Here is a 21,953-nt window from a genome sequence, read left to right as displayed (position 1 = left end):
TACAGTAAAGTAAGTTGTAGTCCTTCTCCTAAGGAGTTCACAGCCTGGTGGGAAAGGCAGACAAGTCATCACTAACTGACACCTAGAACTCTGAAAAGAAGACAAAGACAGTAGGATGGTGTGGTGGGACACCCTAACCTCAACTTTGGGAAGAGAAGGGGCCCAGAGTGAGCTTCACAGAAGGCATGACGTATTCCTGAAGCTGGAGAGTCAGTAGGAAATGACTTAGGCAAAATTGCAGAGACGAGGAAAGATGTTCCAGGCAGAGGAGCCAGCATATGTAAAGGACCTTCTTGTGAAGAGCATAGACTTGGAGATAACTGTGACTTTTCAAAATTCAGCTCTTCTACTCACTGGCTGTGTGCCTCTGGGCAAGTTTCTCTAGCTTTCTGACCTGAGTTGTTCATCTGTAAAAGCAGTTAGCCATATCTATCTTAAAGGAATGTAAAGTGTAAGAATGATAGGTGCTTATCAAAGATTTCTTTTCTCTCTGGGTAATTCTCACTCCTGTTCCTCCTATGACTGTCCAGGTGTCAAGACAAGATGCTTCAGCTTTGGAAACTTGTTCTCTTATGCGGCCTGCTCACTGGGACCTCAGCGTCTGTCCTTGGAAATCTTGGTGACGACCTGAATAATGTTGTGGACAAACTGAAACCTGTCGTTGAGAAAGGACTTGAGACCGTTGACAATACACTTGAATGTGAGTAAACAAGAGGGATGATCAGTGGCACCTAGGAGCTTGCCTCCTGAATGCTATGCCTGCATTACCAGAGGCTGCCACCAGGGGTTGCTGTTTAAGGGTGGTTTACTGAAAAAAAAAAGGTGGCTATTCAGTTCCTGCTTCATTCATTCATTATTTTTCTAGGAACAAGCAATGCTGAAATGAATATCCTTTTACACATTATATTATGGCAAATTTTCCTAATATGTGCATAGGATAAATTCCTAAAAAGTTCTAAAGGTATGCACATTTTAAATTATAGGAGATGTTGACAAATCCCCTACATTAACATTCTCTCCAGAAGTCTTGGAAGAGTGCCTTCTTTTTTACTTCCTTGACAGCACTTGTATGGGCAACTTAAATGTTTTGGTAATTCCATAGATAAAAGATTGTAACTCATTTCACTTTGCATTTCTCCAGTTATGAAAGAATTCACTCATTTTTTTCATATTTTATTAACTATTTACATATTTTGGCATAAATATTTTGTTCATATTTATAGAATATTCTTCTGCTAGGTTGTTCAATTTTCTTATTGATTTGTATTAATTCATTGAAAATTAGCCATACCTCAGTCTAGTAGCCTTACAGCTACCTAGCTTTATATTTAATCATGTCTCTTTTTTATTCTGATTTCTTTGGTTTTCTTTTCATTTTCTTGAAACATTAACAGCACACTGACAGGGATCTCTGGGTGGCGCAGCAGTTTAGCGCCTGCCTTTGGCCCAGGGCGCGATCCTGGAGACTCAGGATCAAATCCCACATCGGGCTCCCGGTGCCTGGAGCCTGCTTCTCCCTCAGCCTGTGTCTCTGCCCCCCCCCTCTCTGTGTGACTATCATAAATAAATAAAAATTTTTTAAAAAGTTTAAAAAAAACAGCACACTGACAAACATTCTTTATAGGAGGAAGTAAATGCTATAAATGGCTACCATTCAAACCTTGTCAGGGCTTAAGCAACCTTCAAAGATATAGAAAGGATCCACTCTCTAATTTCACTGCTGGGAAAACTGAGTTCAGAAACAGAAGTGTCTGGATCAAAGTCACCTAGTGAATTATAGGACCAAATATACTTTTATTGAAATTGGTAGTCTCCACTTGCACCATCATAACTAGGTAGATACTGTCCATTGCAGAGCCAAGTTGCAGAACTATAATTACATGGCTTCTCTTGTATACCTTTTTGTTTTTCCTTGGATTAATAATTGCCTTGTTTCTCACTTGATTTATTTCCTATTGCATAGCCTTAATTCTTTTTATATGCACCATTCTACATCTGCTATGACTATCTAATCCCTCTTTTCTCTATAGCCCTCCCATTAGAACACTTTGTTTTCCTGTTCCTGTATGAATTATTGCTATCTGAGCCTACTGCAAAGCTGTCATTCTGGGACTCCTATTTGCCACTTTTGAGTTGGAGCCATACTTTTTCCTTGATTCTAGATTTTCCATTTCTTAGTTTATTCTCTCATTTTGTTTGACCTAGTTTTTTAAACTCGTGTGAACATCTCATCAGAGCAATAGACCTCTTCTCAAGTCACCACTAGAAGCTGCTGTACAATCAACATCAATTGCCTGGTTAGTTGAGTGATAGCTTTGTTTACGAGTGATGAGAATATATTAGTATGAAGGCAGCATGGAAGGAACAAGGGCTCTCCAGACTCATGACTTTAGGCACATTTCCCTTTTTTTAAGATTTTATTTATTCATGAGAGACATAGAGAGAGAGGCAGAGACCTAGGCAGAGGGAGAAGCAGGCTCTATGCAGGTAGCCTGATGTGGGACTCAATCCTGGGACTGGGATCATGCCCTGAGCAGACACTCAACCACTGAGCCACCCAGGCGTCCCCTTTGGCACATTTCTTAACCTTTTGATCCTTTATCTCCTCATTTAAAAATGCAGATAATAACAATATCTATCTCATTTGGGTAGTTATGAAGAGTAAATGAAATAACAGGCAAATAGTCTTACCTAGTGCCTGGTGCATAGTCACTGCTCCATAAGTGATGCATGACACTAAATGACCATCGTTTTTGTTAGCTGTTCTTCAAAAACTGAAGGCTGACTGGAAGATAATTCAGAAATCCAAGGCTTGGCATCTGGCTGAGGAAAAGGTGCAGGAAGTGAAGAACTTGGTGAATGATGCTCTTTCTAAGATTGTTCCAGCTAAGGATGACACTTTGGGGTAAGTTGATGTTTCAGGGTGGAGATCTTTGCTCCAAGAAAAGGGAACACCCATCTTTGGGGAGGTGAGTTTAAGGTCAAAGACAGAAAGGTAGCTAAACCTTGTTCCTCCCCACAGAATCAAGGTGGTCTGAGGCTAAGTTCATCAGAGCTTGAGAAAATTAGAAGCAGGACTGCAGGGCCAATCTGGGCATCTCATGGATTTAGGCTTACATGTTGCATAATTTTAGGATCAGGGCAAGGATCCTCTTAATCCTTACCTCCACCTGTTTGCTGGTGCCTGAGGTCCCTTTTCCAGGGAGCATGACTTTCTTCACCAAATATAGCTGAAGATAAAAGTCAGAATCTCCTCAGGAGAGAGAAAACTGGAGTTCATACCACATAGCTGACTCTACACATGGGGTTTTGGAGTCAAACAGTTCTGGGTTCAAATTCAACTCTGACACTTATCCCTCCCTGGAACCTTTGTGGGAAATTACATCTGCCTGAGCCTCAGTATGCCATGTCATAACATGGAGAGGACCAAACCTCTGAACAGGGCTATTGTGAAGGCCAGAGAAGGTAAGGTTGGTGAGGCCCAAATGTTCAGCATGGTGCTGGTGTAGAGAGGTGTTCAGCACATGGCTGTCATGTGGAATAACAAAGGGAAATTGTGGTCTTTGCACAGGTTGAACATCATTAACTCCCGCATCCTGAAAATCAAAGCTGAACTGACTCTTGATGGTGAAGGCCTTAACATAAGGATCCCCGTTGTTGCCAATGTCACCCTGGCCCTGTGAGTATGCATTAGGGTCTGGGATTTGGGAGAGGGAGTGCACCATGGCCAATGGATCTCCAAACTGGAGTCAGGCACTTCTCCATGCTACTATGTGGCGTTGGGCCTCAGTCTCCTAATTTGTAAATGAAGTGGACTTTCCAGCTCTAAAATCTGAAGTAAATGTTCTAATGAACTTTGGCCAGAACAAAGTCTCTTTTAAAACAATCCCCCGTTAAATATTTCTGAAATCATAACATTTATCTAATTGTAAAATTTGAAAAAAACTGAGAAGGCATGAGCATTTATAACTCTTTGGCAAAATTTCCACCAGCATTATTTTGTCTCTTGAGATTCTCTTGAATAAAGCAGCGACCATTATGGCTAAACACACATAGTAGTGTGCAGTATATAGTGAAGGACATGTAGGAAATTATGATTTTAAATTATTTTAATTATTTTAAAAGAGAGAGATAGGAAAAATGAGCATATATGGAAGAAGACAAATTGAAGACACGGAGATTCCATCATTCATTAGCCATGAGATCTCAGGATGGTTACTTAACCTCTCTGTATCAGTTTCCCCATTTTGAAAATAAAGATAATAATAGTAATTTTACCTCATGGTATCACTGTAATGATTAAATGAATTAATCCAGGAAAAAATATGTTTTTTTAAAGATTTATTTATTTTTAGAGAGACAAAGAGAGAGGAGGGGGAGGATCAGAGGAAGAGGGAGAGAGAATCTTAAGCAGAGTCCTCACTGAGCAAGGAGCCTGACGTGAGGCTCAATCTCAGGACCCTGAAATCATGACCTGAGCCAAAAGCAAGTCAAATGCTTAACCTACTGGACCCCCAAGCACCCCCAAAAACTGCTTCTTAGAAATGCCTAACATAGGAGCACTTGGGTGGCTCAGTGGTTGAACGTCTGCCTTTGGCTCAGGTCATGATCCTAGAGTCCTGGGATTGAGTCCGGCATCAGGTTCCCCACAGGGAGCCTGCTTCTCCCTCTGCCTATGTCTCTGCCTCTCTCTATGTGTCTCTCATGAATAAATCTTTTTTTAAAATGCCTAGCATATAATTTGCCCCCAATAAATGTTAACTATTATTATTATTTTCATTATTAGAGTGGTGCTATATAAAACTGTCATATGAACCAAATCTATGTGGCCAGGTGAAGAAGCCCTTAATGTAAATGTTAAACGCATTAGGAATATAGACGGTGCTGAAATTATGCATAGACATCTTGGAGAGTAAATATTCCCACTGGTGGAAGAACCCCAGTGGGCCTTCTAGACCTCTGTTCACTGGGAATCTTATTTCCTCCAGGCCTCTCATTGGCCGGGTGGTCAACCTGAAGGTCTCTTTGGACCTTGTGACTAGCGTCAGACTTGCAACTGATGCCCAGACTGGCGCTGTCACAGTGATCGTGGGAAAATGCAGCAGTGATGAGGACAGCATCTCACTCACCGTGCTGGACGGGTAAGGCCCATCCATCTCAGCAGAGCTGGGCTCTCAGAGGAGTTGAGGACCCCTAGCTTCAGCCCTATTCCTATACCCACGAGGTGGCACCATGTGGCAAGAAAGAGTTTAGGCTCTGGAGTCAGACAGACCCTGGTTCAAATATCAACTCGATGCTGACTTACCACTTTGTGACCAAGTTAGCCCCTCTGAGTCTCAGTTTACTCATCTGTAAACTGAAAGTGACAATAATGCCTCCTCATTGGTTGTTGACCATATGAGAAAATATGAGTGCTTAGCACACAGCCTGGCACACATTAAACCCTCAGTGATGATAATATCCATGCTGACTGTCTTCTTGTTCTTTCCATTCCTGAGACAGGAGTGTTGGCCTCTGATCACTTTGCAGTTGTCAGAATTCTGATTCCTGCTGTTAGAAGCTCTGTTGTTAGGTGCATGCACATTTAGGATTCTTACTTCTTCTTGAAAAAGTGACCCCTTTATTATTATACCTTTCAATAATAATAATAATAATAATAATAATAATATAATAAATTGTATTTTCCTTCCTGCCTCCATGTGGGAGAGGGAAGAGAAGTAAATGGGATCTAATTTCAGATTGTCCCCAGAGAGTCCTCCATTCATTGGAAAGTTCCTGAAATGAGATCTTGAAAACTGAATCCTCTCCATTTAAATCACTGATCCCTGTTAATCCACAAAAGCTACTTCTTAACCTGTATGCTTGAAAGAGCAGATCTGGTGAAGGAAGAGGGTCGAGGGAGGAAGGGCTTGGTGGCTGTTGGAGGAGAATTATCTGGAAGTTGAAGGCTGGGGCAGGTTAGCGTTGAGGCAAACAAGGCTGGGGTCTGTGCTCTCAGCCCTGAGGGCCTTGAGCAGAGGTCATTCCACCCGACCCCTTCAAAGGATTTGATCACAGTTTGCAAGGATCCCCCCAAACCGAAGAAAAACTCCACTACCTGATGTTATTTGGGAAGGCTGGGGTGCAAACTGATAGCGCTGAGCCCTGCTGGATCCTGCCTTGTCTGCAGTCCCAGGGAATTCCTCCTCCTGCTCTGTGTCTCAGTGTCCACATCTGTGAAATGGCACCCCTCTCTGCTGCTCCACGCCCGCTCACGCCAAGCACTCCCCATGACTGTCTGAGCTCAGTCGGATCTGACTCCGGACTTGCTCACTCTACTCCAGACACACTGGCCTCTGCTCCAGGTCTCCAACAAGCTCTTTCTCACCTCTAGACCTGTGCCCACGTTGATCTGACCTTCTAGAAAAACCTTTTCCCCTCCACCTGCAGTTACTTCTCAACTTTCAGGTTCTCCCTCAAAATAATCTACTCTTGCCCTGCAGAGTACTTGTCACAAGCTGTCATTCTATTTTTTTTTCAAAGATTTTATTTATTTATTTGAGAGAAAGAGAATGAGGGGCGGGGAGGGGTAGAGGGAGAAGGAGAAGCAGACTTCCTGCTGAGCAGGGAGCCCAATGCGGGACTGATCCCAGGACCCTGGAATCGTGACCTGAGCCGAAGGCAGATGTTTAACCAACTGAGCCACCCAGGTGCCCATTATTCTATATTTAATTCTATGTTTACTTCAGTCTTTCAGCCAAAAATGCTTGAGCATCTGTTATGTACCAGATAGGCTCTGAGCTCTGGAGAATTTATTGGTGACAACAGACAAGGAGTTTTCCTTGTTTTCCTGGAGTTTATTGTCCTGAGGAAAAGGTAAACAGACAAGCGTCCAGTCCAGCAGTAAAGAGCCCTCAAGGAAAATGTCAGGTTACAATGAGCCCTCAGCAGAGCAGTGCACGTAACAGGACCGAATGGTAGAAAGCCCTCTCTTAGGCAAGCAGACAGGGAGGGCTGCCCTGAGGAGGTGCCAGTCATGCTGGGAGCTGAAGCGAAGGAGCCAGCCATAGCAAGACTTGTTTCATGTTTAGGCACCAGGTTAGGAGCTGCTTGGGCTTTGCTCATCCCCATGTCCTCAGCATAGCTCGATGCCTGGCATGCAGGCAGTGATCTGTGGATGTGTCAAATGAAAGTGGGGTCTTAAAGTTGAAGTGAGCCTCTGGACAGAAGTGTGGTGCCCTGAATAGAGGCTCTGCCTGTGGTTAGAAAGTCACTGCACTACCCCTGGGTTTGCCTCATTTCAAGGTGGTCCACCATCTCCTACCCTCTCCCGACCCCACTGTGTGGCAGCTCTGCCCCCTTAACTGGGCTTTATCAGTTGCCTGTCTTTTCCAGCCACAATGGTCTGATCGAGAAGGCCGCGAACACCGTGAGCAGCTTCCTGACAAAGACCCTGTCCCGCCTGATAGAGAAGGATGTGAGTTCCCCTCTCCTTGGGGCCCCGAGACATGCCTGGGGGTGAGGGGGAGGAAAGGGAGGCAGGTATGCCATTCACAGGTATGCCCTAATTGTACTCTGGCACCTTTTCTTCTGGGGTGCAAACTTCTTATTGGGCTGTCAGCTAGAACCTGTGCCCCTTTACTCAGCCTGTGGAGAAGGAGAGAGGAGCGGGGGGTGGGGGGGGTGGGGGGGCGGCTGACGTGAGCTGAAATCACTGGGTCCCAAGCTTGGTCCATTCACCATATCTACCTGCCCGCAATATGCCTTTTTAGCTAATGCGTTCCTCCTTTAAACAACATGATTTTACTTAAACTTATTTAAAAACATTAATTTTAAAAAGAAAACTGTATCTCTACCATAATTAGAAATTAATATCACTTATGTAATTAATTTAAAAAATATAGAGACCTATAAAATCGGTATTTTCATCTGTGCATCATACAAAACCATATGTACTATGTGTCCAAAGTTCCAGAGATTCTGAATCAGTCATTCTGGAAGGGGGCTGAGAATCTGGATTTATGAAAGAAAAACCCTCTAGGTGGTTCTGTCATTCATTGAACTGGAGGAGTTTCACTACTCAAAATATGGTCCTCTGACCAGTAGCAAGGGTGCCTCACCCGGGAGCTGGTTAGAAATGCAGCCACTCTGTGCTGCGCCCTCCTACCCACCCCCAGACCTGCTGAATCAGAATTTGCATTTTAATGAAATCCTCAGGGAATTGTACACACACAGTGTGAGAAACTCTGCTCTATGGTTCCCAGGGCCCCCTTTGATTCCTTAAAATTCCAGGGTTCCAAAGTTCAAGGTTTCTAAGAGTGTAGGTTTCTGAGATGTTAACACTCTAGATTCTCAAGGTTCTAGGATTCCAATGTTCTAAGGATTTAGAATTCTGGCCTCCTATGGTTCTCTAGTTTTGGGCTTCTAGATTTCTATTGTTCTGAGATCTTGGTAGGTGGCTGGCAGTTTGATCCCAGCTGATAATGATCTGTCCTCCTTCCTGCTCCTGGCCCTCCTCTCCTTCCCTCCCTCACTCATTCTCTCTCTCTCTCTCTCTCTCTCTCTCCCTCCCCCCAGGTGTGCCCACTGATCCACACCTTACTCTCCAACCTGGATGGGAATATTATTCAGGACATCATTGGTAAATCACAGCCTGGGGACCGGGGTAGGAAAGGGGCTTTCCCTCTGCAGCCTCCCAAGACCAAGCATGAGCCCTGTGCCCACCCACAGCAGGGGTGGTCAGGGGGCTCTGGAGAAGCAGGAAGACCCAGCATCTGAGCAAGCTGGGAGAATGTGGCCAAACTGAGGGTGTTCTGGGCCTCTGTGAGCTCTCTACCATCACCGCTCTTTAAACCCACAGAATCTGCCTGGCAGAATGATGTGAGAAAGAAGATGAGCCAGATCTGGGTTCAAATCCTGGCTTTGCTATTTAGCAACTGGGGGGCCTTGTTCAAGTGGCTCCGCCTCTCTGAGCCTGTTTCCTTCTGGGTGAACCAAGATTTTAAACACAGGAAGGTGATGAGTGGATTCAAAGAAGGAGCATAGAGTCTAATATCCAGTAGGCATTACTAGTAAACACCTGCCCTTCCCTTTCCCTCTTTACGAAAAACTATGGTTCCTCCTCCAGCCATGGTGGGGACTTTCTTTGGCCTTTGGGTCTCTAGGCAAGGCTGAGGTTGCTGGGGATGCTGGAGCAATGGAAGTGGAGTAAATGAAGGTGTCAGGGTCCTGGAGGCGGCCCTTCTACGGAAAGAGCCACAGGTCGGTTTCTTGGGCCATCACTCTACTCCAGCTTTGTATACACCATCCCATAGGATCCTTGTGACGACACTGTGGCCTGGGGATTGTCATTATATCCATTTTACAGATGAACAAACTGAGGCTCAGAGATGTGGGCTGACATTCCCGAGGTCCCATGCCTGTCAGACTGACCCACTGGAGAGTGGCAGCCACTGGGATCTGGTTTCTACTGGAGACCGAGACCTGCTATTCATTTTGTTCCTTCAGATAAATTTCAGAAGGAAGACCACGTGCCTAATGCTGCCTGAAGAGGGAGATGAGGAGGACTGCTGGTGAGGCCCACCTGAAGGTAAGGGGTGGCTCTGTACTCCATAAGAGGTTGAGGCCCCTCCACGCTTGGCTTCTCTTTCCTTTTCAGCAGCAGGCTGAGCCCCCTCATCTTGGTCATAGACTGAACTGTGACTCTGGTCTGATCCTGGTCATACTCTGTACCCTAAGCCTTATTCACTCACTCAGACTATGAGCCTAGATACTGCTTACAAACTGAGCTTTGACCTCAGTTATTTACTGAGCAAGAACACTGGTCGCAGACCGAGCCATGACCTTGATCTCAGACCATGATCCTGACCCTGACCCATGATACTGAGCCCTGAACCCTGGCTCCTGTCTTGGCCTCTGATCAGTCTTTTCACATCTGCCATTGTTCATAATGGATCCTTAAGGAGAATATGGGGAGGAGGATAGGTCAGTGCCAGGTGCCAGAGACACACCCCAAACCACAGTGCCAGCCCCTTCTCCAAGGCCTTAGACTCTGCAGGATATTGCAGAAAAGAGTTCAGGCAGCAGTGCCTGGTGGCTGGCAGGTATCCACAACAATCCCTTGTGGTCTCATTCCAGATCGGTTCCAGTGGCTCAATGGTGTCCCTTATAGCATTTCCATCCGGGCAGGTGCAGCCACCTTCCAACCAGAGTGACAGCCTGAGCTCAGCCAGAAGCCCTCCCAGATACTCCTCCTCACAGTAGGAACGGCAGCCTCTGTGCTCACCACCCTCCATTCCCTGCAATAAAAAACCATTTCTGCACCCTCCTGTGTGGCACATTTTATTCCCTCCATTGGGATGAGGGGGTCAGGCAATTAGGGCGGTAGAGACCAGGGTGGGAGCTGGAAGGGACATCGGAACTATCCAGCTTGTTTTACAAATGGGGACACCAATGCACAGAGAAGGCAAGAGACCACCCAGGGTCACATACAGTCGATGGCAGGGGCAGACCCATTCATGTGCCCAGCAGGCATTTAGTGAGTGTCTACTCTGGGCCGGGCAGGCAGTGAGAACAGGACAGTCACATTTTGGGTAACCCCACTCAGTGCTCTTCTCCCTTCCCCTTTACTCTGAGAGGCCTTGTGGAAAATGGGGAACACCTGGTCTGTGGGCTCAGGAGTATAGTGCAGAGGAACATAGGGTCAAGGCCCTAGGCTGCATCCCAGCCCGTCCCTCTGAAGGGCTAGGGTTCCAATGAAACGGAGATCCATTTAAGCAGCACCTGCAAGCAGACTCTTAGTCTCTAGACGCAGAGCTCACTCCAACTCCTATCACCAGCCCTGAGAGCCTGTACGCCCACCTGCCGAGCTGCATTGAAGGCCCTGCCTGCCTGGTGAAGCCAAGTGCCTTGAGGGTGCTCAACTATCCCACGGAGACCACCTCCTCTCTCTGGCCAATGCCCCTCCATCCATACCCTAGAACTCAGCTCACCCCAGGTTGTGCCAGGCCATGGTCAAGACAGCACCACTCTGCTTATGTTAATACCACCACCATCATGGAGAGCTGCCTTTACAGGCACACATGACCTCACCAATTCCTATGCTTGTCCCTATTTACCAGATGAGGAAACTAAGGCTCATAGAGGCAAAGTGACTTATCAAGGTCACACAGTGAGCAAGTGGCAAAGTCAGGATTTGAACACATAACTATGAGAGCCTTTGCTCAGAGAGGTGACATGCCGTCGCCCACATATTTTGCCTCTCCGGCCCCCAGCAGACACTGCTTTTCCTCTGCTGAGAACAGATGAGAACCTCTCCAGGCTGTTCTTCCTCCCTTTAGGCAGGGCCCAGTCTCCCCTTTGTCCTACAGGGAGGAGGTTGCCACCCCTTCTATAAAGACCTTCCTTCTGAAGAAGGCTGCCTCACCTCAGGGGACCCTTGAGCCCTTGGGGTGGCCTGGAGGGGCCGTGGGCCAGCTCTCCTGAGCAATCCTGTGAAGACCTCAGTTCAGGTTGTGGGGGAGGGGCTGCTGGGCACAGGGTGAGGGGGGATGGGGTTGGGGACCCGGGAGGCACATCTAAGCACTACACAGCCCCTGCCACTCTCCAGCCCTAAAATCATGAGCTGGTTCCTTAGTCTCTGGGAATCTCAGTTTTCTTATCTGTCAAATGGAATTAGCAAAACAAGCCTCCCTTGCTGAGCTGTTGTGAGGGTGGGAGGCGTTCGTTCAACTGGGGCCTGACTGCTAGTGAGCGCGATGAGCGTCCCCTCTATAGCTGAAAGTGCTGTTATAACCATACCCCCGTGTTTGTTGATTGATGAAAGCCCTGATGTGGTAGAGAGAACCACAGTCCCCGGAGATCTTGGGTTTTCACCCTGTGTTTATGGCAAGAAGGCCAATGGTCCCCCAGAGATCATTCTTCTCTTCCCCACCAGGTTTTAGCTGGGCACATGGCCCCCCAGCCAGAGACTACAGTTCCCAGCTTCCCTTGCAGTAGCCATGTGACTAAGATCTGGCCAATGGCAAATCAGCAGAAGAGAGGCAGCAAATTCTACTTTGCACTTTAAAAGAAAAAGGCACCTCACCGGCTCAGTCTATAGAGCCTGCGACTCTTCATCTTGGGGTTGTGAGTTCAGGCCTCACACTGGGCATTGCGCTTACTTAAAAACAGGAGAAGGGGACATTCTGTCCACTTCCTCCTGAGCTCTCTTGTCTCAAGTTAGAAACAGAAGCAGGTGGAACACCTGCCTGAGATCTAGAGGTGGAAGCCCTGAACTGAAGATAGCAGAGCTGCTCCATCAGCCCCTGACCACCCATCTCTGGGCCCTGGGACAGTAAAGGAATGAGCTAGCTTATTTGAACCAGTGTGTTTTGGGGTCTCCTTGTCAAGGCTTCTTTTCTCTATTTAACTCATTCTGCCAATAACATGCTGTGTGACATTAGGCTGCTAACTTCTCTCTAAGCCATTTCCCTACTTGCAAGGTGGTCACTAAAGGCCCTGCCCCAACAGGATAAGAATTAGTGCTCCCTCCAGACTTGAAGGGGAAAAGAAATAAACATTTACTGAGCCACTACTACATACCAGGCACTTTATTAGGCTGGTGATTCTCAACTTAAGGTGACTTTGCCACACACCCCCACAGGACATTGGCAATATCTGGAGATATTTTAATTGTCACAGATTGAGTGAGAGATGCTACTGGCTTCTCGTGGGTAGAGGCCAGGGATGTCGCTAACCATCCTACAATGCACAGGACAGCCTCTCACAACAGAGAATCATCCAGGCCAAAATGTCAATAGTGTTGAGAAACCCTGTATTGAACCATTATGTACACCAACTCATTAAATTCTGTTTTTGTTTTTTTCTGAGTGGCGCAGTGTATGGATCTTGGGGGAAGATGAGGCAACAAAGGCTAAGAGAGGTGAAGTGACTTGCCCAAGGCCACACACCTTGTCAAAGGCAAAGCTGATTTAATCCAAAGTCATCCTCCTCTAGAGTTGGTGCTTCCCTTCCAGCTAGGGAAGAAGAGTGAGTTTTCTTTTCTCACTATTTTGTGACAAATCCACCTCCCACAAAAAATACACAAAGGAGGTCTCAAAATCCATGGCTTCTTTGGGCAGTAACCAATCTAAGTCAGTGTCAAGTCTTTGTCCATGCTGTTAGGTTTACTGGGGCCAGTGTTCCTTCTCCTTCTCCAACTGGCTAAATCTTGCTTAGCTTTAAAACTTGGCTCAGAAGTCACCTTCCAGCTAAGTGAGGGCTGCTCCTCGGTCTTTCCCAAAAAAGACACTGTGTTTCCCAACATAGAGGTCTAACCAAGCTACCTTACCATCACTGTCCAATACAGAGAGAGAGCATTTCGAAAGTATCAGCTCTGACTAGAATGGTTTTCACCTTCTTTATTCATTAATCTGCCCCAAGAGCCTGCAAGCTTTTTGAGGGCAAATACCTCCCTCTTCTCAGCAGCTCCAGTATCCAGAGAGGGATCAGATAACAGTACAAGCACTGACATATGTTGAATGAATGAATGAATGAATGAACCCCTTCTTTCTGTACACAATCAGACACCATCCCTGGGACACCTGAGTGGATAGGTTTACAGGAAAATTCTAGCAAGCCAGGATTAGGGGTGGAGGAGACTTGTCATTGTTTTCTGCCTATCAGGACCAGATCCCTGGCATTTGAGGACATACGTGATGGACTATGGACCAAATGTGGGGCTCCTGGTGAGTGAAGCCAGAACATGGGGTAGGAGGCAAGGCCACTCAGCTCCACTGGTGACTGATGCAGACAGTGGACAGGAAAGGGGACGTGGGGAAAGAGTGAGGGAGCATTCTCCTGCTGTCAGCCTGGCACCCCTGGGACCAGCTGTGGCTCCTGGCCTACTTGGCCCAGACCACAAAAAGGGGTGCGGTCTTCCTGGAGATAGTGACACCCCATGAAGGAGGCATCAAGGAAGAGGAAGACCCTTGGAAGAGGTGAGAGAACAACTGTCGTAAGGGAATATATGGGAAGAAAGAACACAAAACCTGATTGGATCCCAAATCATCCAGAAACTGGAATGCAAAACTTTAATGCAGGCTACAATTTTGAAGGCTTAATCCAGTTAAATAAATGCTTGATCTTTCCAATGTTTGCATGATTCCTTGAGGATAACAACTCAGGATCAGAATTATTTACTTTATGTGTTGGAAAATTTTATGACCCCAAGAACACATCACAGAATTTACCAAACCGGATCTTTCTATTTACACGATGATGAGAGAGTATATACATTTCACCATATATTTGTCAGCAGATGGACATTTTTATTTTAAATATTTGCTCTTTTAATGGGAGTAGAATAAACTTCAACAAACTGGAAAAGCCAAAGGTCTCAAATCAGGAGAGTCATTTGTTACATCAACCCCATAGATTAGCACTACTTTTTTTTTTTTAACATGGGGAAATACTGTGTTTTTCAGCTGAGTGAAAATACAGATCTTAGGACTATACTTAGCTGGTATCACAATGATGCACAAATCTGAAACTGGGTGGGGAAACTAAACAGGGATGTGACAGCTTGACAGATTTCATTTGATGGGGTGACTTGTTTCTGTGTTAATGTTCATACAATAAATAAAATGGATTTTCAAAAAAGTAGGAAGGTTATTGAGCACCCAACTATGCCAGGCCCTGTGCTAGGCAGTTCAGGGGTGCCCAGAGTGGGACCCCGCCTCCAAGCCCCCAACCCCACCCCACCCCTAGTGCAGCAGCATGGAGGGAGCTCCTGCAAAGCTCCATGCCCATGGGAGGGGAGAGGACAGGACTCAGGCACGCAGCCTCCTGGGGCAGGTGGGTGCCGTGAGGAGCACTCAGGGAAGGCCTCCCAGAGCAGGTGCTGATTGAGCTGAAATTAAAAGCCTGGCAGGGAGACAAAGGAAGTGAGGGCATTACAAGCAGAAGCAACCACATGAACAAAGGCTGGGAGGTGAGAATCAACCTAGTGTCATCTGGGGACCCACAGGATCTGAATGCTGCTGGAGCATAAATGCGTGAAGGTCAAGTGAAGGGCAGGGCCTTGAATGCCAAGCTAGAGGCAGTTTAGACGTGATCTTCTCAGCCAGGGGTTACATTTCTTTGTCCTTAGTACACCCTCAAAAACCAAAGATCTCAAAGAGTTTTTGTCTACATGGATTCTACTCATCAATATTTGCCATAAAAGAAACTAATATTGGGCAGCCCAGGTGGCTCAGCGGTTTAGCACTGCCTTCTGCCCAGGGCGTGATCCTGGAGACCCAGGATCGAGTCCCACAGTGAGCTTCCTGCATGAAGCCTGCTTCTTCCTCTGCCTGTGCCCGCACCCTGTCTCTCTTATGAATAAATAAAATCTTTAAAAAAAAGAAAAAGAAAAAAACTAATACTGAGAAATTTTTAATATACATTTATCAATTTCTTTTAAAATAAGAATAAACTGCATTTTAACAAAATGACATATTTTTATAAAAAATAACTCTATGTTCCAAATACATCATAACTAAGAAGAATGGCTCTGTTTTACATTTTTTTAAAATCTCCATTATGACTGGCTTAGTAGAAGACAGCTGGATCCTCACATCAGTCTGTTGCCATATCACATGTCTTGTAGTGTCTAGAAAATTTTGCTCTACACTTGTGAGATAAAAGAGAGAGAAGAGGCAAATAATGTCTCTGAATTAATTTTTTTTATTTTTTATTTTTTATTTTTTTTTTATTTGCGGCTGAGAAACCTGGTCTCTCGTACACCCGAGTGTCTCTCAAAACGCCATCCTTGGGCGACTTTCCATCGTCACCGCGCTAACCTCTCCTCCACCCCACCGGCCAGAACAGAGACAGCAAACCAGCTCATGCCCCCGGCTACCCATCGCGTGTCTGCGATGGACCTTGCAGGCCCCAGGAAATTTCTCGGGGGCCCCTCTAGACCACACTTTGAGAACCACTGGGCTAGGTACTAGAAAGCCATGGAAGGTTTCTGGGCAGGGGAGAGACACCCTCAGCTATCAGTTTCTAGAAGTTTCCTCCGGCAGGTGATATGTCAGATGAATTGAAAGGAGGCAAAGGCCATGGCTGGGAGTGTTGCAGGAAGGGGCAATACCTCACCTTTGGTTCCAGAAGAAGGAACAAAGTGATTCCGTTTAGCTCATATCCAAGGGCAGCCGGCAAAGTCACATTTGTCCCTATTGTCCTGTAAACACTTGCCCATCCAACTGACAAATGGGAGCAGCTGTGCTGACAATGGTACCTGTGGACCTGCATTTCACAACCCTGATTGGAGCTTCCAGAGTGTCTCACCACACCATCCAGCAATCACACTCCTTGGTATTTACCCAAAGGAATTAAAAATATATGTCCACACAGAAACCTACACATGGAAGTTTTAGCAGCTTTATTCATAATTGCCAAGACTTGGAAGAACTAAGATGTCCTTCAGTAGGATAAATAAACTGTGGTACACCCATATCACAGAATATGATGCAGCACTACACAGAAATGAGCTATTAAGTCATGAAAAGACATGGAGAAAACTTAAATCCATATTACTAAGTTAAAGAAGCTTAGTAAATGAAAAGGCTACAAACTGGATGATTTCAACTATCTGACATTCTGGAAAAGGCAAAACTATAGAGATAGTTTAAAAAAAATCAGTATTGTTAGGGGTTCAGAAGGAAGAAGGGATGAATTGGCAGAGCACAGAGAATGTTTAGGGCAATGAAACTGCTCTGTATACTATAATAGTAGATGCACGTCATTGCAAATTTGTCCAGACCCATTGAATGTACAACTAACTCCGAGCGCAAACCCTAATGTAAACTGTGGACTTTAAGCAATAATGATGTGTCAATGTGGGCTCATCATTAAAATAAATGCCCCACTCTGGTGGGGGTGCTGCTAATGGAGGAGGCTGTGTGTGTAGCAGGAGGTATAGGAAAACTCTGCACTTTCTGCTCAAATTTGCTATGAACCTAAAACTACTCAGAAAAATAGTCTATTAAAAAAGAAAGAAAGAAAATAGTCTATTAAGAACAAAACGGCCACCCGGCTGGCACAATCAGTTAGGTGACTGACTCAGTTTCAGCTCAGGTCATGATCTCAGGGTCATGAGATGGAGCCCCACGTCAGGTTCCCTACTCAATATGGAGTCTGCATGAGTTTCTCTCTCCATCTCCCTTTGCCCTCCCTCTCTCTCTAAAATAAATAAATAAAATCTTAAAAAAAAATCTTCAGGGTGGAGGCTCCAAGCCTGGCATTATGTTTCCCCTAGAATCTGACCCCTGCCTGCCCTTTCTGCCTTCTCTCCTGGACTTCTTCATCCACATTCTATAAAGAGGAGGCATGAGGTTGTAATGGCTGGTCATGCTGAAACATCTGCTCGGAACCCCTGCTCTCAAATGACCCAGATTAGAATGCCCTTCCAGCTCTAACACGAATCCATAGTAGAACACATATTGGATGAAATTGAATTGTGATTAAGCCTTTGTCTCTACCTCTTGGGTGTGATTCTTGGTTCTTCCAGGGGCTGGAAGCACAATGCTCAGCTTCTCAGAGCATAGCCTCTTTGCCCATAATTTAAGTGTTGGAGCATCAACACTTCATAGGGTTTAGAGAGGATAAAATGAGATGTGGTGTGCAAAGTGTGTAGTATAAGAGCCTAAGGAGTCTTAGAAAAACTTAGACACAGTCCTTAAAAGCTGACAAATTAGAGGCAAAAGCTGGCATCCTCAGATCTGGGGTTGAAGAAGGAGAAAAATGTCCAGCTTTGGAGTCAGAGAGAGACTAATTTCTACCAGGCAAATCTGTAATACTTTTTCGGTAAGGGTGAGACTAGAACAAGTCTTCAAAGAATGGGTCCTTAATTCATTCATTCTTTTAACACAGATTTATGGAGTGTTTGCCATTTCCAGGCAGGCCATAGGAACAGCTTGAACAAAGGTCCTGAGGCAGGAGGGGCAGCGCACACCAGGGAAACAATGAGTAAGTGGCATTGGACCTAGATGGCATTTAGGGATGGTTGGTAGGAGATGAGCATGACAAGATGCCCATGGTTTAGACTCTGTGGATCTGTCTGATTTTTGCCAGAATGGTTAAGTGACTTAATGTAGCAGACAAGAAAGTATACTGTTCAGTTGTCCTTTTAGGAAGACCTGCTGTGAAGAGGTAAGCTGGCTGACTATTCTCACATCTATGTGTATATCCAGTCGCATAGAATGAAGACTAGAAAACAATGAACTGAAGTGCTAGCAAAAGTTATCTCTAAATAGAGATATTGTTTTCTTTATGCATTTCTGTATTTTAAAATGTTCCCTTATAAACAAGGATCATGTGAATAATCTGAAATATATGTTTCAATACATTTTTTAATTTTTTTTAATTTTTAATTTTTTTAATTTTTTTTAATTTTTATTTATTTATGATAGTCACAGAGAGAGAAAGAGAGAGAGGCAGAGACATAGGCAGAGGGAGAAGCAGGCTCCATGCACCGGGAGCCCAATGTGGGATTCGATCGCAGGTCTCCAGGATCGCGCCCTGGGCCAAAGGCAGGCGCCAAACCGCTGCGCCACCCAGGGATCCCATCAATACATTTGTTTAAATTAAAGCTTAAGTGGGGTTCCAGTTTTGGGAGCAAATGATGGAGCGTATCTGTCCTTCAGGCCTTGAGGAACAAGCCTTCCTAGTGCAACAGAGAGCTGTTACTATTCCCCAACAAGAAGGCCTCAGCTCTGCTCTAAAAGGAGGAATTTGAGGTGTGGTGTCAAGGTTACAAGCTGGGGCATAATGCAGAACTAGACTCAAAGCCGGACTCTACTATAGACTAGCTCTATGACCTTGACTTAAGTTCACCTGTGCAGTGTGAGACTGGTGATATTATGTTTCATAATAAGAAATATATATTTCTTCTCTTGAGTCTTGGTTTCCTCACTGGTAAAATGGGACTAATAATAGTTTTTATATCATAAGGATGCCATGAGAATTCCATAAGCATTTGTGAAAATTGCCCGTCAATGCCAGCTACTGTTATTATAGATGGGGAAACTGAGGCCCAAAAAGCCATAGGAGTGGAGCTGTCCAGTGTCAAACAGCAAGGAATAGGTAGATCCAGGTTAGAACCCAAGTGTCTCTCAACTGAAGCCAAGGTACATCCTCCCCTTGCCTTCACTCAGAGCAGACTGAGTGGCTTCCCCTTCACAGTCCCTGGGTCCACTTCATTCATGGCACAGATGAGAAAATCTGCAGGACAGGGCCATGAATAAGAGTCATGAAAACAATCTCCAGCCTCTCTCAATGCTCCCTACATTCTCTGTGCCTCTGCATTTGGTGAGATTCATGATGTACAGTTTGAAATATGTTATTGGCACATCAATTGGCACAAGTGAGTCCCTACCCCCTAAATTCCCCCAGGCCTTTTATGCAAGAATGTTTGCTTTGGAGGTGTTGGACAGACGTGGTGAGATTGAGGGCTTCTCATCAGTTTCCAGCTGTCCATCTCCCAGTGCCACGTCTCTCCAGCAAAGGGGGGTGACTCACCATTTATAAAGTCTGCCCCACTACACAGCCAATCCAGAATCAACTGACAGAAACCCAGGGCATCAGAGTGGTCCCGAAACTGACTCTACTTACCTGGGATCCCCACAGGTACTGCCTCCAAGATGCTGAAAGTCTCAGGTCTCCTTTTCATACTCTATGGGCTTCTTGCCATGTTGTCTGCTCAATATTTAAATGATTGAATCTCCTATGGGTCCATTATATCATACATTTTAATTTATTGGATTTAAGTCCATTTGTCCTGTGTGTGTGTGTGTGTTGTGTGCATGTGCATGCCTTGTAATTTTTATTGGATGCTAGACATTATGATAAAAATTATAGAGTTCTGAATGGTGCCATCTTTTTCCAAAGAGGAAGGAAGATAGCCAATAGAATATAAGTGGATTACTTTGATTCTGCTGAGACTTACATTTATGTTTTATGAGAGTAAAACTATTTTGATTTTGCTCTTACTCCTCAGAGGGAGCCTTTATTTCTAGGGCATGGACCTTTCTCCTACAGCATCATCTTCTAGGTCTTAACTAAAAGTTCAAGGTGTCCGTCAAGGCCACTCCATCTTAATATGGCTTGAATTCAAACCAGTGTCTCCCCAGCACCACCTAGGGGAGATGCTGAAATCTCTGCTCAGCTTTTTAACTCTCAGTTGCTATCTTCTACCAATGTCTACTGATGTCTAATGATTTTGACACCAAACATAATGTGTGTGGGTTTTCCTCCACACAACCAAGCAATTCTCTGACACTAGCTGAGTGTCCTGCAACTCCTCTCAATTCTGACACTACCTACCCAGAGATGGCATGAGATTCCACAGCTTAAGGGCTCTGTCCCAAAAGACTGCCCTCACTTCACCTGCCAAGCTCAAGTCCATATGGTGGACTTGCTTGTGCTTCTGATTGACTGGCTATAAGTCAAAAGTTCCCATAACCTCCTACTTGGGTTTGACTAGATTGCTAGAGAGGCTCACAGAACTCAGAGAAACATTTTATCTCCTAGATGATTGGTTTATTATAAAAGAATTTGACCTCAGGATCAGCCAGGTGAAAGAGAGACATAGCACAAGTTATAAGGAAAGAAGCATGGAGTTTCCATGCTCTCCCTGGTACACCACTCTCTTTGAATATCCACATGTCCATCAACCTGGATGCACTCCGGACCCCAACCTTTGGAGTTTTTATGGAAGCTTCACTACATAGGCATGGCTGATTAAATCACTGGCCACTGATGACCAAATTCAATCTTTAGCTCCTTTCTTCCCCACAAAAGCCCAAGTATGGAAGGTGGGACTGAAAAGTGCACCCCTCTAATCACCTGGTTGGTTCCCCAGGAAACCAATCCCCATCCTTAGGTGCTTTCCAAAAGTTACCTCATTAACATAACAAAAGACACCTTTACTACTCTCATCACTTAGGAAATTCCAAGGGTTTTAGGAGCTCTGTGCCAGAAACGGGGCAAAAACCAAATATATAATTCTTATTATGAATCATAATATCACCAGTCTCTCACTGCACAGTTGAGCTTAAGTCCAGGGAGTTGAGGGAAGTCTGTACACTGATTTTGGGGTTCTTTCCCTGTGGTACCTCCCTCTGGGATTTTGTTCCTCAGGTCCCAACTGCTCAGGAATCCCCCAGTCCAACTTCTGCCTCCTCAGCCTACTGAGACTTATCCTTTTGTCTGGACTCTATTTTCCCATATGACAAATTGGGAAATGAGGCAGAAGTTGGGGTGAATGTGGAGATCACCTTGAAAGATTCCTAAGAATCACAGGCTCTCCAATTGTACCTATGTAGTTTCTCACTGATACCCTTGAACCATTGTTTCATATATTTCTTTTTTTTTTTAAGATTTTATTTATTTATTCATGAGAGACAGAGAGAGAGAGAGAGAGAGAGAGAGAGAGAGGCAGAGGGAGAAGCAGGCTCCATGAAAGGAGCCCGACGTGGGACTCGATCCCTTGTCTCCAGGATCACACCCTGGGCCGAAGGTGGCACTAAACCGCTGAGCCACCCGGGCTGCCCCTGTTTCGTATATTTCTATCTTTTATAGCGGATTTTGGTGGGAAATTTGGTCTGGTAACTACATCATGACCAAAACCAGAACTTAGCAGCTAGAATTTGACCTTAGGAGCACCTGGGTGGCTCAGTTGGTTAAGCATCTCACTCTTGGTTTTTGGATCAGGTCATGATCTCAGGGTCATGAGATCAAGCTCCACAAGACTCCACATAGAGTCTGATTAAAATCCTTTCCCCCTCCATCTCTCTCCCCTCTGCCCCTTCTCCTGCTCACTCATCTCTCCTTCTCCGTCTCTGTCTCTGTCTCTGTCTCTCTCTCTCATGAATGAGTGAATGAATGAATGAATGAATGAATGAATGAATTTGAACTTTTTAGCCACTCATTTAGGGCTCAGGGTGAGAAGT

General features: G+C 45.3%; 1 protein-coding gene across 1 annotated transcript; it reads left to right on the top strand.

Annotated features, from left to right (window-relative positions):
* The first annotated feature begins 543 nt into the window (after nucleotides 1-543).
* BPIFA2 (BPI fold containing family A member 2) lies at nucleotides 544-10,193 on the top strand. The gene is made up of 7 exons (XM_055344483.1): nucleotides 544-700; nucleotides 2,761-2,905; nucleotides 3,572-3,679; nucleotides 4,989-5,141; nucleotides 7,375-7,456; nucleotides 8,557-8,644; nucleotides 10,117-10,193. The coding sequence occupies exons 1-7, from the start codon at nucleotides 544-546 to the stop codon at nucleotides 10,191-10,193; spliced, it is 810 nt and encodes a 269-aa protein (XP_055200458.1).
* The last annotated feature ends 11,760 nt before the right edge of the window (nucleotides 10,194-21,953 follow it).

This window comes from Nyctereutes procyonoides, unplaced genomic scaffold, assembly GCF_905146905.1.
Source record: "Nyctereutes procyonoides isolate TBG_1078 unplaced genomic scaffold, NYPRO_anot_genome, whole genome shotgun sequence".
In the NCBI taxonomy this organism is placed as follows: Eukaryota; Metazoa; Chordata; class Mammalia; order Carnivora; family Canidae; genus Nyctereutes; species Nyctereutes procyonoides.
This window is presented reverse-complemented; position numbering and strand designations above follow the sequence as displayed.

Excerpts from the sequence above, each read along its gene's own strand:
- BPIFA2 (XM_055344483.1), top strand. The coding sequence starts at position 544 with ATGCTTCAGCTTTGGAAACTTGTTCTCTTATGCGGCCTGCTCACTGGG. Across the intron at positions 3,680-4,988 it reads GCCAATGTCACCCTGGCCCT|GCCTCTCATTGGCCGGGTGG; the intron begins GTGAGTATGCAT and ends TATTTCCTCCAG. Across the intron at positions 7,457-8,556 it reads CCCGCCTGATAGAGAAGGAT|GTGTGCCCACTGATCCACAC; the intron begins GTGAGTTCCCCT and ends CCCTCCCCCCAG.